Below are 17,928 nucleotides of genomic sequence, written 5' to 3' on the forward strand. Positions count from 1 at the left end.
CCTTGTTTTGTCATATTACCAGGGTTGGTTTTCTGGTTCCTTCTTATTTGGGTAGGCTCTTTCAGAGGGAATGTCTAGGGCTGAAGGCTGTTGTTGAGATTCTTTTGTCCCATGGGGTGTTCCTTTGATGTAGTACTCTCACCCTTTTCCTATGGATGTGGCCTCCTGTGAACTGAACCTCAGTGATTGTTGTGTCTCTTCTGGATCTAGCCACCCAGCAAGTCTACCCAGCTCCAGGATGGTACTGAGGGTTTTCTGTACAGAGTCCTGTGATGTGAACCGTCTATGGGTCTCTCAGCCGTGGATGCCAGTGCCTGTTCTGGTGGAGGTGGTGGGGCGGGGGTTGCAATGGACTCCATGAGGGTTCTTTGGTGGTTTAATGCTCTATTTTTGTGCTGGTTGGCCTCCTTCCAGGAGGTGGTATTTTCCAAAGAGCATCAGCTATGGTAGCATGGAGAGGGACTAGCGTGGGTGAGGCCCTAGAACTCCCAAGATTATACGTCCTTTGTCTTCCTCTACCAGGGTGGGTAGGAAAGGACCATCGGGTGGGGGCAGAGCTAGGCGTGCCTGAGCTCAGACTCTCCTTGGGCAGATCTTGCTGCAGCTGGAGCATTTGGGGTGTCTCCTAGGTCCTGCAGGAGCAGTCTGCTTCCTTCAGCGGGTCTGTGAGTCCTCTCAGGATTCCTAGTTTGTTCTTGGAGTTGATCTGGAGCTAAAATTCATAAATGTTTTTAATGACATCTAGAATAGTGAATCCTTTCTGGGAGGTTTTCAATAGGCTTTGCCTAGATTCATCAGAGGAATCACTATCTATTGCAGCTATAGCCTTATGAAATGGATTTCTGAAATAATAAGACTTGAAAGTCAAAATGACTCCTTGATCATTGGGCTACAGAATGGATGTTGTGTTAGCATACATGAAAACAACATTAATATCCTGTACCTCCTCATCACAGCTCTTAGGTGACCAAGTATTTTGTCAATGAACATCAATATTTTGATAGGAATCTTTATTTCAGGGCAGTAGATCTCAAGAGTTGGCTTAAAATATTCAATAAACAGAGTGCTGTTATCCAGGCTTTGTTGTTCCATTTATAGAGCATAGGCAGAATAGATTTAGTACAATTCTTAAGGGCCCTAGTGTTTTTGGAATGGTCAATAAGCACTGGCTTCAACCTAAGATTACCTGTTGCGTTAGCTCCTAACAAGAGAGTCAGCCTGTACTTTGAAGCCAGGCTTTGATTTCTCCTCCCTAGCTATGAAAGTCCTAGATGGCCTCTACTTGCAATAAAAGGCTGTTTTGTCTACCTTGAAAATCTATTGTTTAGTGTAGCCATCTTCATCAGTTATCTTAGCTGGATCGTAAGAAGATCTTATCTTGCTGCAACTTCTATATCAGCATTTACAGCTTCACCTTGTACTTTTATGTTATGGAAATGGCTTCTGTCCTTAAACTGCACGAACCAACATCTACTACTTCTGGCTTTCCTTCTGCAGCTCTCTCACCTCTCTCAGACTTCATAGAGTTGAAGAGAGCTGGGGCCTTCCTCTGGATTCGGCTTTGGCTTAAGAGAATGTTGTGTCGGGTTTGATCTTTTATCTTCTAAATCTTTCTCTATATAAACAATAAGGCTGTCATTGTTATTCATGTGTTCACTGTTGTAGCACTTCTAATTTTCTACAAAAATCTTTTCTCTGCATTCACAGCTTGGCTAACTATTTGATGCAAGAGGCCTAGCTTTCTGGTATCTTGGCTTTTGACATGCCTTCATCACTAAGCTTTATCATTTCTGCCTTTTGATTGAAAGTAAGAGACATGTGACTCTTTTTTCCACTTGAACAATTAGAGGCCATTGTAGGATTATTAACTGGCTTAATCTCAGTATTGTTGTGTCTCAGGGAATAGGAAGGCCTACGAAGAAGGGAAAGATGGGGGAATGGCTGGTTGGTGGAACAGTCAGAGTACACACAACATCCATCCATTAAGTTTACTATCTTATATGAGTGCAATTTGTGGTGCCCCAAAACAATTACAATAGTGACATGCAGGATCAGTCATCACAGATCATCACAACAGATCTAATAATGAAAATGTTTGAAATATTGCAAGAATTACCAAAATATGACACAGAGGCATGAAGTAAATGCATGCTACTAGAAAAATGATGCCAGTAGCCCTGCTCAATGCAGAATTGACACAAAACTTAAATTTGTAAAAAAAAAAAAAAAGCAACATCTTTGAAGTGCAATATAATAAGGTGCAATGAAATGAGGTATGCCTGTAAATATCTTGGAGTATTTCCTCTGAGATCAGGCCCTTGAGAACTATTTATTGAGTAACTGATTTAGACTCATCACTGTATAAACTCTTGTTTCTCTTTGCTATTGTATTGAGAGCAACTGCATAAGTAATCTGAAGCAGTGAGGGAATCACTGATTTTTTTGTATTAGACTTTTAAAATATTTTTTATTTAAACTTATTATATTAAAATATATACATATATTTTTTAGATTTCGGATTGAGATAAGAAATTTCCTTTACCAATGATTATTTGTTTCCTCATTCTTCATACCAAGGGAGGTGCCAAACGACTGTGTACAAGGTCCCAGGAGGATGCTGCTTGCAGATGTAGATTTTTTTCATGGTCATTTTAGGGTAATGTGTTTTCTTTTTTTTTCTTTTTTTTAAAATTTTATTATTATTATACTTTAAGTTTTAGGGTACATGTGCACAACGTGCAGGTTTGTTACATATGTATACATGTGCCATGTTGGTGTGCTGCACCCATTAACTCATCATTTAGCACGGTGTGTGATGTTCCCCTTCCTGTGTCCATGTGTTCTCATTGTTCAATTCCCACCTATGAGTGAGAACATGCAGTGTTTGGTTTTTTGTCCTTGCGATAGTTTGCTGAGAATGATGGTTTCCAGTTTCATCCATGTCCCTACAAAGGACATGAACTGATCATTTTTTATGGCTGCATAGTATTCCATGGTGTATATGTGCCACATTTTCTTAATCCACTCTATCGTTGTTGGACATTTGGGTTGGTTCCAAGTCTTTGCTATTGTGAATAGTGCCGCAGTAAACATACGTGTGCATGTGTCTTTATAGCAGCATGATTTATAATCCTTTGGGTATATACCCACTAGTGGGACGGCTGGGTCAAATGGTATTTCTAGTTCTAGATCCCTGAGGAATCGCCACACTGACTTCCACAATGGTTGAACTAGTTTACAGTCCCACCAACAGTGTAAAAGTGTTCCTATTTCTCCACATCCTCTCCAGCACCTGTTGTTTCCTGACTTTTTAATGATTGCCATTCTAACTGGTGTGAGATGGTATCTCATTGTGGTTTTGATTTGCATTTCTCTGATGGCCAGTGATGATGTGCATTTTTTCATGTCTTTTGGCTGCATAAATGTCTTCTTTTGAGAAGTGTTTGTTCATATCCTTCGCCCACTTTTTGATGGGGTTGTTTGTTTTTTTCTTGTAAATTTGTTGGAGTTCATTGTAGATTCTGGATATTAGCTCTTTGTCAGATGAGTACATTGCAAAATTTTCTCCCATTCTGTAGGTTGCCTGTTCACTCTGATGGTAGTTTCTTTTGCTGTGCAGAAGCTCTTTAGTTTAATTAGATCCCATTTGTCAATTTTGGGTTTGTTGCCGTTGCTTTTGGTGTTTTAGTCATGAAGTCCTTGCCCATGCCTATGTCCTGAATGGTATTGCCTAGGTTTTCTTCCAGGGTTTTTATGGTTTTAGGTCTAACATTTAAGTCTTTAATCCATCTTGAATTAATTTTTATATAAGGTGTAAGGAAGGGATCCAGTTTCAGCTTTCTACATATGGCTAGCAGTTTTCCCAGCACCATTTATTAAATAGGGAATCCTTTCCCCATTTCTTGTTTTTGAAGGGCTACTCATCTCAGAAGAGTTACTGGTGGTTCCAATTCAAGCCTAAATCCAAATTGCATATCACCTGTTAAATGGCAGCTCACACTCATGCCGTTTGGGTTTCTGCCTGTGAGGAAAGGCTAAGGGAAGTAAGGGTTGAAAGGTATCCCACTCTCTGGTAGGCGTAAAGGGAGGTAGGTCAGCATGACTTGGGTGATGATTGTAGCATGGTGTACAAAATAATTGAATTAATAGAGAAAAGCATCACCCTCAAATTCCAAATTGCCATTATTAGTAATTTATAGTGGATTTTAAAAATATGTTAAAAGTATTTACAAATATGCTTTGAATTAGTTTGTTGCATTGACCAATTTGAGAATTGAAGACAGTGACAGAAGAGCCAATTATAATAAGAAGAAACCTGGATATCAAAGACCTTAGGTTCATGTGGAATCTTTTGCACATGAGCCATACCATTTTGGACATACATATGGACATCTAACCAAATTATTCCTGTGTAGAAATGTAAGCACCAGTAGCTAAGAATCTATCCATGTGTTGGCTCCTGTCTAGGGAGTAGTTTTTTTTAAGGATCTCAGAGTACATTTAAACCATAAGGGAGTACTAATCACTGAATCAGTCATTAAGCTTCTATTAATTCCCTTTCTTCAAGAAAAATGATGATACAACTAAGGCTGTGTCCAAACCATTCTATAATGGTTGCTACAGCAGTTCCCTCTCCTGAAAGCAAGAGGCCTCTTTCTTCTCTCTGGGCTACTGCGTTCCCTCCACTATAGCTGGAACCTTGTTCATTCTTAATTGACTCTGCTCAGTATGGATTCAATAATTTATTTGGGATGTTTCATATAGTGTGTCAATTAAAAACTTTTCTGTTTATATAACTACTTATTATTTTTTATATTGGGGTGCAAAAGCACAATTCTTAAAGTTATTCTTTAGCAAGTGTCTGAGTTTTATTCAATGCATTAATGATAGAACCAGGTGGAAGACAAAAATGCTGATTCAAGAGCATTTGAAGAACAGAGATTTATGTAGCTAGGCAAGAAAGAAAAGCTGACATAAGATTGCTAAACTAAGCGTAAGACTGGTAGAACTTCTATAGGGCAATAAAATGATACCATTTTTGTGATCAAGTTCTTGACTGGGTGTAAAATCATACCAGCATATTAATTTCTGCAGGTTAACCTCTAACACTACGGGCCTGTAAACTGTCTGCTCCTTTATTGGTGTAGATAGTTAGTTAAATATACTGTGACATTACCCATTATGGGAATATAAGACACATTACTTAAAAGAGGCTCAGCCAGAATTCAAGAGTTAAGGACTTCAAAGCAGCCTTGCATCTGGCCTTTAAACAGCTTGTTCCTGAAGTTTCAAATGAAAGGAAGTTTGTTGCCTGATCACCCAGAGGTGAAAGGAGCTGATGCTTTGACTCAGCTTCCTGCCATTCTGTGAGAAACTCCCCCGGGGGCTAGGGTAGCAGGGGCATCTAGGCCTAGACTGCTAAGCTCCTTCCAAACAATTTTTGTCTGATTATACAATGGTCTACTGGTCTGTGTTGGGAAGTTTCCATTGTCCATGCACCATCTCCTTTGTCACTTCCCTCTCTCTTCTGATGGAACATCATATTCTCAGTGTCTCAGTCCCAAGCTTCAGCAGTCCTTGGCTCCTGCTCCCCATGTGGAAACAGCTACAGTGCACTGGAGATTGATTTACCCCGCAACGTGTATGACCTCAGCCCCCTTTGTTCTAGTCCCATTTTTACCATGCTGCCATTTCAGATGAAGAAACTAAGGCCCAAAGAAGTTGTGACTTTCTGAAAACCATATTGCAATGCAAGCCAGGCCTCTGACTTCAACTGTATGAGCCTCTTCCCATGAGATCACCTTTCCTGAAATACAGTCAGCCTTATTGTTCCTCACCATCGTGTATGGTCCCTGGCTACCTCTCCAGCTGTATACATACTGTGCTTTTTTTATTGTACTGCACACCAGCTAAACTGAACACTTTGCTGTTCTTCAGTTGCAGCCCTCACTTAGCTGACTTCACCCTTTGCTGGAATTATTCCTTCTCCTAAGAACCCACACTCACATACAATTTCCCTCACACCCAATACATTTCCTGTGCTATTGAAGACCTTCTAATTCTTCCTGGTCTTCTCAAATGTAACATTTGAATCTGCTCTTTATCCTACATCCATGGTTGTCTGGGTGAACCTTCTATGAAATCCTTATGAGTTCAAGATTCTTCATCTAACCAGGGACACAGGGATTGATTGCTGAACACTTACAGATTTGAACTACAATTACGTTACTTTATTTCATTGTTATGATAGTAAAGAGGTGAGAGTAAATTTGTATTGTAGTTTGACAACACTGTTGGTCCAATATAGAGAAGCTCATGTGTGTTTTGGCCCCCCCTTCATGAAAACAATATATTTTTTTGCTTCTTCATGGATTTCCTTCCTTAACGTTTTTTTTCTCCAGTTGTCCAAAAGTTTCCTGATCCTTAGCTAAGAGAATTTAGAAAAATAATACATTGATACCATATTTTGGTCAACTGGGAGAGTACAGTGTAACCCACTTTTTTGGGTTTAATTTGTAGTTATTAACAGCTTCAAAGTGTATATTGTGAATTATAGTTTCAATAGAATGGACATATATTATAAGTCAAGTTTCAAAGCACCAGGGATGGGCAACTAACTTGGCTATTTTATTATGCAATGATATACTAAAGCAGAATGTAGTGCACAGCACTAGCTGTAAAGACCTAATGCTTCCAGCTTATTATGTCTACATGCTTTCCAAAAATAATTAATTAACTGTTGAGAGAGATAGGTAGAACATCGTGTTAAAAGTAGCAGTCCTTTTAAGAAGAGAAATAATATTTCATTATGGGAAGGAGATATTGTTTTGTATTTGCAGTAACCAGAGGCACCTTCTAGCTGTGTCCTTGCATGGTAGAAGGGGGTGACCACCTCCCTCTGGCCTCTTTTATAATGGCACTGATTCCATTCATGAGGCTTCCGCCCTTAGGACCTAATCACCTGCCAAGCTCACTTCCTCCAAATGCCATTGCCTTGGGGATTAGGATTTCAACCTGTGAATTTTGGTGGTTCAGAAGCATTTAGACCATAGCACTCAGTCTCCTCATCTGTTAAATGGGGATAGAATCTACACCAATAAAGGAGCAGACAGTTTACGGGCACTGGGAGGTGTTTTATGCATTTAGTCTCCTCTGTGGATTAAAGGAGACCAAATGCTTAAAACACCTCCCAGTTTCTCACCCAAGTTCTTGCTAAAAAAGAAGGACTGCTCTTCTTGCAAGTCCTCTGACCTAACACTGCAAAGGGGAAACAAATAGCTCTTTAGTGTCGTGCTTGCAACAGAGTAAGCTAGCAAATATAATTATGTAATGACTTTTTGATGCTTTTAAGTAAATTGCCTCTTATAAGAAATTTTGTAGTTTCCTTCTAAGTTTTAAAACACTACTCAAATTTACTATTTTAATAAAAACTATAAAAGAATACAAAGTATCCCAATATTTTAAACTTTGATTTTATTTAAATTTTAAGGAGACCAAATATTGTGTATATATTTTTGCAGTAGAAAATACCACATAGATATGAATCATGGGCATATTATGTATGACTGACATTGCACATGAACTGTGATCAGCCTCACCGATGTCTCTTTAATAAAAAATTGTTTTAATACAAATATTCTCAGTACAAAATTGGTAATATAAGTATATGCTGCATTTTTTTTTTTTTTTTTTGGTGAACAGTCAGGAAATGTAGTGTTTTTAGTGGGCTAATCTAAAAGATATACTGAGAGAGAATGTTTTTAAAGCTAGATAAAATGATATGGCTAACATTTGCCAAATGTTTGGCAGTTAATAACTTTTAAATGAAGAATAAAAATACACTTTGGGAGGCCAAGGTGGGTGGATCACTTGAGGCCAGGAGTTCAAGACGAGCCTGTCCAGTGTGGTGAAACCCTGTCTCTACTAAAAATATAAAAGTTAGCCAAGTGTGATGGTGCATGCCTGTGGTCCCAGCTACTTGCGAGGCTGAGGCAGGAGGATTGCTTGAGCCCAGGAGGCAGAGGCTGCAGTGAACTGTGATCATGCCACTGCACTCCAGCCTGAGTGACAGAGCGAGACCCTGTTTCAATTTTTTAAAAATGTAATAAAAGGATGAGTATTCAGAATATCTAAAGAGCATCTACAAATCAGTAAGAACAAGGAACTATGGATACAAGCAAGAAATTTACCAAAGAAGTACAGCAACCTCACTAGCATTTAGATAAATACAAAAACAATCAGATTGGCACGGTGGAAAAGTTTGATAATATATATTATTGACCGAGGTGTAGAAAAATGGATTCTTTTCTGGTCAGAGTGTAAATTGACTCAGCCACTTAAAAATGTATTTGTTACAATGTATCCTTGGGTCCAGCTATTTCACTTCACTGTATCTACCCTAAAATAACTCTTGTACTTACGCACAATGAGGCATGCCCGTGTATATTCACTGCAGCATCACTTATTATCATGAGAAATTGAAAGCAAAGGAAGTGTCCACTAAGACAGAAGTGGCTATGTAAACTACAGTGTGTCCAGGACACATAGTAGTCTTCAGTGGTTACAGAGAATGGACTAGAACTGCATGTGTTGATAATAAACAATCTCTATGATAGACTAAGTGAAAAAAAACAAATTGTACAACAGTTTGTGTGATGTGATGTGTCACTATTTTTTTACAAAGGAAGGGAAGGAAGGAGGGAGGAAAGAAGGGAGGAAGAGTGCAAGGGAGAAAGAGAGGAAAGGAGGAAGGGAGGACGGACAGACTACTATAGATTTTCCATAATAGTAGCTTTCAAACGCTTGGAAATGACTATCAATAGAAAACACATTTTATGTCTTGACTGAGTGGACCCTTCCAATGTACTCTGAAATTTTAAAATCTAGTTCCGATTCATTTGATATCATTTTTCAAAATGCTGATCATGACTCATTAAAACTGGCTTCAGGACTCAAGTATGGTTTGAAAAATACTGTTTTGAAGTATACATTTATGTATGTAAATGGATAGAAAAGTGAGTGGAAGTCAACACAACCCTCTGATATCACAGATTATTTCTGGGGAGGTGGCTGTGATGGGTGGTGGCTCCTGGGAGCCTTGAATCTCATTTGTAATACTAACATTTTTGTTTGTTTGCTTGCTTGTTTTTATAGGGGCATGCGTAATTAAATATTTTTAACTTTATTTTTTAATAACTAAGTAATCAAAAGTATTTCCAAAAGTCAAGGATGTATTGGGATTGTGAGGGTAGTGGTCAAAGGGTCTCAAGAAAAATAATTTTTAAGTTAAAAAAATTGCATAGTTGATTAATTCAGAAGGCAGACATACTAGCTAACTCTTTGTTTTTGTATTTAGGGCCACAGATGGGCACATTCTTGTGGCAAGGTAGAGTCAAACCTATGTGATATCCCATTCAAAATGTCGTCACAGACCTAAGAACTCTCTGCCATGTTGTGAGATTTTAACTCATTACCTATGAATGTTGCATCTACAAATCAAAAACATAAAGTAGTTAGTATAAAAATGATTTTAAAAAATCAAGCTCTCCATTTTCAGAAAATGCAAAGTTAATTTTTCTGTAGCAGTAGCAACTTGGTCATGTTACACACTGTCTAGTATTTGGTTTGGGTCTAGACAAACAGTTACATTTTAAGAATTATTTCTCCAAGAAGCACTACTGTAGAAAATATGGCATGTGTATACTTGGCCATCTCCACAAGATGGAGCAGACAACTCCCGCTCTCTGTTTTCTATTTTAGAGCTACATTAACTCTTTCTATTTGCCTCTTTACATTTTTATCCCAAGGGTATTTATTAAACCTCATATTAATAATCAAATAATTCATATTAAAAGGAGTAAACATTGTGTCCATGGGATGGAGACTCTTTAAATTTCAAACATTTAAACAAGGTATTAACTGCAGATGAGCTAGAACTAGATTATTTCTTGTGCTAAATTCTAAACTAACTCAGTAAAGATATCTGTAAAGAAAGTAGTATTTCTTTGAATGTTTATATTTTTTTTTGCATTTTATGTCTTAAATATACATTTTCATGTGCTTACAATAAAACAAGTTGACTCTTTTAAATGACCACATTGAATGTTCTCTTTAAATGTCTTGAAAACAAAATATTTATGGTAAAATATGCAAGCTTTCTCAGGAAGTGCTTATAATAGAAGCATTTTTAAAAATGTTTAGCTGTTGTTAAAGCAATGACTATACTCATGTTTAACTTCATAGTGGCTCAATGTTGTGTGAAGGGAAGAAAAGAGGGTCTTTGGAACTTTCAACTTTTTTTCTTTTTTAAAAGGAAATTGGCAAGAGAAGTTTCATGTGGAAAGCACACTCTAGGTTAAGGGGAGGAAAGGAAAGAAAGAGAAGGAAGAGAAAGGAAGGAAGATAATGCACATCACATAACTGAAGTCTCTTTGTTTTATCCATTGTGGTTCTGTGGGTGAAAAGAGGCAGAGGTGGCCTTGTAGGGAATCTAGAGAAAAGAGTCATTCCTTTAAATAGTTTTGTAGTCCTCAGGTTAAGAACAGACTGTGGCTATGACAGAGGATGCTGGGAAAGCAACTAATATGTAATTTGACACCAAATTAGTCTGAAAACTGTGAAGGTGGTGTGGCTGTATGATGATAATTCAGGATAAATTATAAATGTGCCCTACTTAGACCTGGAGAGAAATCTATGTGAAAATTATCATTTGTAATAATCAAAGGTTTGAAAGTTATTTAATTCTAGCTAAAAGAATTTTCATTTTTTTTGCTCTGTAAGAATGTCTGTTCAGTGATTGCATTTCATAGTTTTGATAAAATTAGTCTTAAAATATGTTATGGAGGGCATAATGAATTTAAAAGTTAAAAGCATGATAGCCTCTTAACTATACATGTCTGAAGCCTGGCTTTTCAGTGGCTACTGAAAAAGCCCTTTTCAGTGGCTACTGAAAAGGCACTGCTGACTCCTGATGGCAGCCTGCTGTAACTGCCAGCAAAATATCCAAGTGATGAGCAGTCTTTCAAATGCTATTATAGATAATATCATTGTGTTACTTAGAAGTCTGAGAAGTAAAGGGAAGATATTTTTTATTCCATGTCATAAAATATTGAAGTATTACAGGGTCTCCGCATATTGTCTCATTGATAAGGTGAAGTCTTTGCTTTAAAATTTGTGTTAGAATTTTACTTCATTTTTTCACTAATGTAACTTTTGAAAGAGAACTTGACTAACTACAAAATTTATCACCCACAGCATCGGCAGGAATTGCTGTGTCCCAGAGGAAAGTGCGTCAGATCAGCGATCCTATTCAGCAGATATTAATTCAGCTACACAAAATAATCTATATCACACAGGTCAGTGTTCTAGCTTTTTATTTCTTTTTCAACTTAAATGCAAGTTTGGTGCTAATATTGCTGAAGAACTATTTTGGAGGACTTTAGATTGAATACTTGTTCTTATCCTCCCCAGCTACATACATGTGGGGATACTTTAGTTTAGCAGCAGAGCTGGGAAGGCAGTAGAGTAAAAAAGCAAAGATATAGGATTTTCCCTATGATTCCTAACATCCTCTCTTACTGTTAGTGCCCAAACAAACCAAACTTCAACATAAATGGCCCTCCTGTAGGGGTGAAAGTGGAGACGGAGTTGGGATTCTTTGCTCTTAAGCAGCTTTACTATAGCAAAGAAAGAGGAAAATAGTGCCCACACATTAATTCTGAGAATGCTAGGTTGAAAATAAGACCTTTCAGAGAGTGAAAGCCAAAACCACACAAAATCCAGAATTGTTAAAATTTTCTACTTGTAAATCTCAGTGATTCCTAGCATTGAGAAAATAATCAGTCCTAAAAAATGGCTGTTAATTATTGACAGAAATATGTCTAGAAATAAACAACTTGAAGGCTCTGTTATATATGGTTAATAAAATTTTTTTTAGACAAAGAAGTGCAGAAGACCTTTGGACATGAAAGTCACTATTATTTTGAAGTCTAAAATTGTATATCTTACGTGGTTTATTCATTCATTCACTCACTTGACATAAAATTATTAGGTGCCTACTATGTGCCAGATGCTATTCTAGGGACTTGAGATACATCCACGAGCAAAACATAAACATTGCCTTGCTCTAGATTCAAAGAACCAATGGGGGATGCTGTCAGCTGCCAGTTGTGCCAATTCCAACTAAATATTCAGATACTGAAGAGAAATACCACAAGTTAAATGGACCAACTGGGCCCATTGGGCTCATATTCCATTTAACTAACCCCCATCCCTACCCAAAACATCCCAAAACAAAAACTCATTAAAAATGGCTTACCACAGTAACATGATAAGACTCTAGGAATAAGACTCTAGGAATCTTGATGTCAGTTTGCAACCAGTGTCTAGTATTTGCTGAAAGCCTGTGTATTTCCTTTTCCCCAGTAAACAGTCACTCTAGTGAATGGCTGCAGTTCTCCTTGGGGGAGGTTTGGAGGAAAATTTATAGTGTGCACTTGTAGTAATATTTCAGGGCCCTTCCTCAAGGGGTCCCAGCTTTCCACTTAATCAAGGGGCTTTGAGTCTTTGAATTGACTTGCATCTGGAAACTGTGTGAGAGGCTATAACTCTCCACTGTAGCAATGGCAACTTAGGGCAGGTTTCTGTCTACCACACCTAGATATTCTTTTCTGTTAAACTGATCAAGGAATACTTTAATAGGCAGTCCATCTATTTCTTTTCCAGGAACAACCTAGTCAACTAACCACCGCCAAAGATCTCTGTAGGCTAAGGCATTCTAAATAATAGTACCTCCCTGCTGCCCTTTATGGAAGATGCTCTCAGTTTGCTGTTGGTGGTCAAGTGCTGTCAGTTGGCCCCTGCCAACTGGATACATTGAAATCATGTATTGTTCGGTGTCATACCTGGCCTCCAAAGGAGAGCAACCACAGGGCTTTTCAAGGATGCTGGTGCTCCTCTCTCCAATGTATTTCTCAACGTCTTAGTGAAAGGAGTGGCTTCTGGAGGTTCTTGCTGAATGTGGTTGGGGAGTGGGTGTGCAAGTCACACATGGTAAATCTACCCCAATGAGCCCATCTCTCTGAGCCTTTGAAATCACCCTTCACATGCCAGAGAAGCTCTGGCATTTTACCCTCATCAAACACAGACCATGGTTAAGTACAAGTTTTAGTCAAACAACCAGTTAAACTACTTCCAGCTGCATGAACTAACATGTGAAATCTGGAATCTGTAGTATGTGTACCCATATCAATGAATTCAGCCTGATCTAGTGCTATAGTTTTTACCCTTCTTGGCCTACCCTTCTTAGAATCCACTCCTGTACATGTTTTCTGGGTTGCTGCTGAAATATAATAGCAAAATCTTCTAATTCTTTTCCTATTTCATACTGGGTCATGGTGTACATGAATTCCCCTGGATCATATTGAAATAGGACCCTAGTTACAGATTTGACCCTCATTGTGTTGGGTCTTATGAGAAAATGAACATCCCTTTTAAAGACATTTGTCCTAGATGAGGTTATGATAGGGTTTTCAAGCAAAGAAAGGTTCATCTTTTCAGACACAGAGTGGCAAACTATTTTTAATTGCTATGAAGGCTCAGAGTGACCTTGGTTTTAAGATTGTTAGTTTTACTTGGCTGGTCTCAATAAGATGTTCCTATTCCAAGTTTAGGCTTCTTTTTTTTCTAACTTTCACATGAGAAATTTGATAACGTGTGACTTCATCCGACCTTGTAATTTAGTAAGCTGCTCGATTAAATTTCGATTATCAGCCATGTCAGCACTGTAGCAGAAAAAAGCAATGGATTCTTTTAGGGCTATCATGGGATCTTTCCACGTCTCAGACCATGACTTGAGCTGAGCTGTAAAGGACCCAAGCTTGTCATTTTCTTTCTGTAAGTGCTCCAGTGCATTCAAAAGAATCCATTCTGTGCCATAGTCCTTGTGTTCTTCATTACTGTGTACCAGTCAGGAACAGCAGCTATTTGGGCTTCCAAGGCACCTGCTTCAGTTGGCGCTTCATCAGGATAACCTGATTAATTGTGATGCAACTGCATGCCATGGATTACTAGCATCCCATGTCCTGTTGGCAACAAGCAAAGGAACAAACAAAACTCAGCACTGGGCTCAGTTCCAAGGGCACAATCAAACCAGTTCCCAAATCCTGTTATGTATGGGCTCTTCTGGGATATTCCTAAAACCTGTATCTGTATCAGTGAGGGTCTAGTCAGAAACCGTACCATAATTTCAACAGGGAAGGTTTAATATAAAGAATTATTAACTATGATGAGTATTATCTACTAAGGAGGGGAAGAGAAATCTAAAGGATGTAGGAAGAGCACATAAAGAAGTAACAACCTCTAGGGCTGAGGCAGAGCACCCAAGAAAGGAACAAATATAGAAGTGGGCACTCCCACACTGGGTTGGGGTCCTGACCTTACTGAAAAGATCAGAAAAATTAGTAAGGTGCTATGCTGGAGAAACTTGAAGCGAAGTGTCCCTCTGGGGGACCTAGGCAAGCCCTCCACAGTGAGGTACTATGCCCTGGAACTTGCTGGGAATCAGCACTTGAGGGTGTTGTGCTGGGTAGCACCCTCCATGGGACCAGGGGAGGCCACCCTGAGTCAGGTGTTGCTCCACGGAATTCTCTGGGGAGCTACCTGTAGAACTGGTGCCACTGGATTTGACTGAGGGTTAGCACCAACCTCTAGGGGTCCCACATGTGCTGTTTGCTATGAGCTGCCGCAGCAAGGCAATGCAGGAGCATCACTGGAGCCAGGAAACAAGATCCATCCTCCTTCAGCATCCCTCCAGGGCTCTCTTCTGATAGAGCTTAGCATCCTGCTAGATGGCAAGGGAGAAATGTTCCAGTATCACAAGCTGGATAATGAAAGGGTGGACTTGGAGCTGACAGGCTGCTTACTGGCACACTTAACCTAGGGGACTAGACAAGGAACCGCCTTCTTTGGTGTCTCCCTACCTCTGAGTTCTCATTGCTTTCCCTTTAGCCTGGGTAGTCTTTAAGCCTGGGGCTGAGTAGCGAGGGCTGAGTAGCCTGGGTCTTATCTATCAAGTTTTGTCCAAACTATGGTGTTCTTTTTTCTTTCCCGATGGCTGCCTTTTTGAGATGCAAGAGTCTAAAACTGATTACTTTTCTATTTTCTGCTGTCAAGCTTTCTCTTAGGCAACCACAGAATTGTCTAACTAATTACATAAAAGAGGGTGAAGGAGTACAGGGAAATATTGGGGGAAGCTTGATTAATACATCAAAATATAATCTGCCGTATCTATATTGAGTAAAGTGGTTATGTTAATGCATGTCCATTTAAATACTGATATAGAAATATGGAAAAAGCATTCTTAACTTTAGTGTTATGGAAATAGCTTTAAATAGCTTTTTAGTCCTCTTAACTATTAACTATTAAATTGAGAGAAATATCCTTTGAAATTTAAATATAGTTTTCATATGCCTGTCTTGCTAATTTTTATGTAATAAAAAACTTTTTAATGTATACCATTTTCTTATTGGATTTCAAAGTAGTTTAAAGCAAAACTATTATAAATATCTTATTATTATGCTCTTGAACTGCCAGTGTAACAAATGATTTCATATTTTTTTGGCAGAATGGCATTCCTTGCTACAAGTTCAAATATAACTATTGTGATTTTTAAAATGTATTTCCAGAATACTCTAAAGTTTATGACATTGCACGTAGTCGGGAATGATTCCTCTTTGAGGAAGTTTAACTTATAGTGCTAAACAAAGTCAATGACTTTCAAATAAAAAAGAAAAATACATGTAAATATTATACTAGTGTATTTGCTATAGGTTAAATACCAAGATCAGTTTTCTAACTTTGCTAATTGCAAAGGAAGACTGAAAGTAAGAATGAATTGGAAAAACAAACAAAAAGACAATTTTTTCACATATTTATTTACTAGTCAAACTCTCTCAGACTTACACTTGGTAGATGCCCTGAACTGAGGGGCCACATATCTCCTGACAACCAGCAAATGAACTTACAGGGAAAACTTCTTGCTTTTGGTTGGTGGTGGCCTTTTCTGTCTCGTTTCCATGGAGACAGATCAGTGAAAATCATCGAAAAGCAACTATTTTATAAGGCAGGATGTTAAAATCCTTACCTTGCTTTCTAACTGATTTGACCTCTGTTTTTATCAAAACTGAAATGGTAATCTTAAGACCAGCAAGCTAAGAATGAAATCAGTGGTTTACTTCTATTGCTGGAACCCCAAATCTACCTTTGGACATATAAGGTGACTAAAGTACATATGTTACCTTTGAGTATGAGTCTTTATGTGTTACTGCTTAGGTCACACCTGCACAGCCCAATGAAGCACTGGATTTAACTTTATACTTACATTTAGATTGTTTTGTTAAATAGATGCTTTGAAAATCAGGATATATAGCATCTTTTAAAAATTAAACATCGGGGCCAGGCACAGTGGCTCACGCCTGTAATCCCAGCACTTTGGGAGGCCGAGACAGGCGGATCACAAGGTCAGGAGATCGAGACCATCCTGGCTAACACGGTGAAACCCCATCTCTACTAAAAATACAAAAAATTAGCCGGGCGTGGTGGTGGGCGCCTGTAGTCCCAGCTACTCGGGAGGTTGAGGCAGGATAGTGGTGTGAACCTGGGAGGTGGAGCTTGCAGTGAGCCGAGATGGCGCCACTGCACTCCAGCCTGGGTGACAAAGCGAGACTCTGTCTCGGAAAAAAAAAAAAAAAAAAAATCAAACATCAGTCTCCTAGAGAACAGGCAAGCCATTTATTTGAAGCGCCTTTGAATTGCTCATCTTCACAACCACAGTTATTGCCAATGGAAAAAAATGTGGTTCAGAATAGCAATGTGTTGTCCTCTAACGAAAATTATACTACTGACTGTCATTGGTGAAACATTCTGTGTTTTTTCAGCAGTAGTGATAGATAAGACTAGAACCATCCATACCTGCTCATCTGGATCTCCTATACTAATGGCAAGGGTGACCTAGATTTAACAGATATTTAGGATAAAGTTGTATTTCTTAAATTGACTGCCATTTTCAGGGTTTGTAAATTCTAAGAGAAGTGTTATGTTTTGTGTATTTAGTTTGATTAACAGTGTTTGAACATTCTGTTTTAGTATTTAGGGAAATATCCTGTTATGCAGTAATGTCAAAATAACTTTCTAGAAAATAGAATTAGGTACTAACTTAAGTCACTTTTAATCAAATGGAGTCCTGTGAGCAATGGATAGTCTTCTGATGTATTCTTGGAGATACTAGAGAATATAGCAAGTTCTTTAAAAGAATCCACATATTCTTCCATATGTAGAAATCTATATATTCTATTCCAATATTAATATTATGCAAGTTTGAGAAAACCTAGTATAAAACATGCAGATCAGCTTTCATTATTTTATTACTTTGTGTAGTATAGTAAAAACAAGCAAACAAAAACCAAGCTTTTAGGTGTGTGACTTTGAGGAAGTAATTATCTTTTTAAGAGTCACTTTCTTCATTTGTAAGATGGGGGAGCTTATGAGACTACTTGCCTCAAATGGAAGAAAGTATGTAAAAATGTTTGTTTATTTGTTTCTTTATTGGAGATGGATCTTGCCATGTTGCCCAAGGCTGGTCTTGAACTCTCCTGGGCTGAAGCGCTCCTCCCACCTTTGCCTCCCAAAGTGCTGGCAATACAGGCATGAACCACCGTGCCTGGCTGAAAATGTTTCTAAACTATAAAGTGCTATCCTACAGAAATGCTAGTCATGGTGGCATCTGTTCTAGAATAATGGCTGTGCTAGAAGGCACTGCTCAGAAAGTATTCTTGCATGTTACATAATGTCTTTAAGCTCTGACTTCTTCACCTATAAACTAGTACTTGCTTTATAAGTTTGTCATGCAGAAAAAAGTGAGACTGCACATAA

General features: G+C 38.4%; 1 protein-coding gene across 22 annotated transcripts in view; it reads left to right on the forward strand.

Moving 5' to 3' along the window:
- Window positions 1-17,928, forward strand: part of NEK10 (NIMA related kinase 10) — a 266,823-nt gene that overhangs the window by 221,591 nt on the left and 27,304 nt on the right. For 11 of the 22 annotated variants that reach the window (XM_054552456.2, XM_054552465.2, XM_054552458.2 and 8 more), the window contains 2 exons: window positions 9,356-9,385; window positions 11,254-11,354. In XM_054552456.2, coding sequence (XP_054408431.2) covers window positions 9,356-9,385; window positions 11,254-11,354 — 131 coding nt within the window. The remainder of the gene's footprint in view (window positions 1-9,355; window positions 9,386-11,253; window positions 11,355-17,928) is intronic. The other 11 variants (XR_008523824.2, XM_054552461.2, XM_054552469.2 and 8 more) reach the window with 1 other exon arrangement.

This window comes from Pongo abelii, chromosome 2, assembly GCF_028885655.2.
Source record: "Pongo abelii isolate AG06213 chromosome 2, NHGRI_mPonAbe1-v2.0_pri, whole genome shotgun sequence".
NCBI classification, from domain to species: Eukaryota; Metazoa; Chordata; class Mammalia; order Primates; family Hominidae; genus Pongo; species Pongo abelii.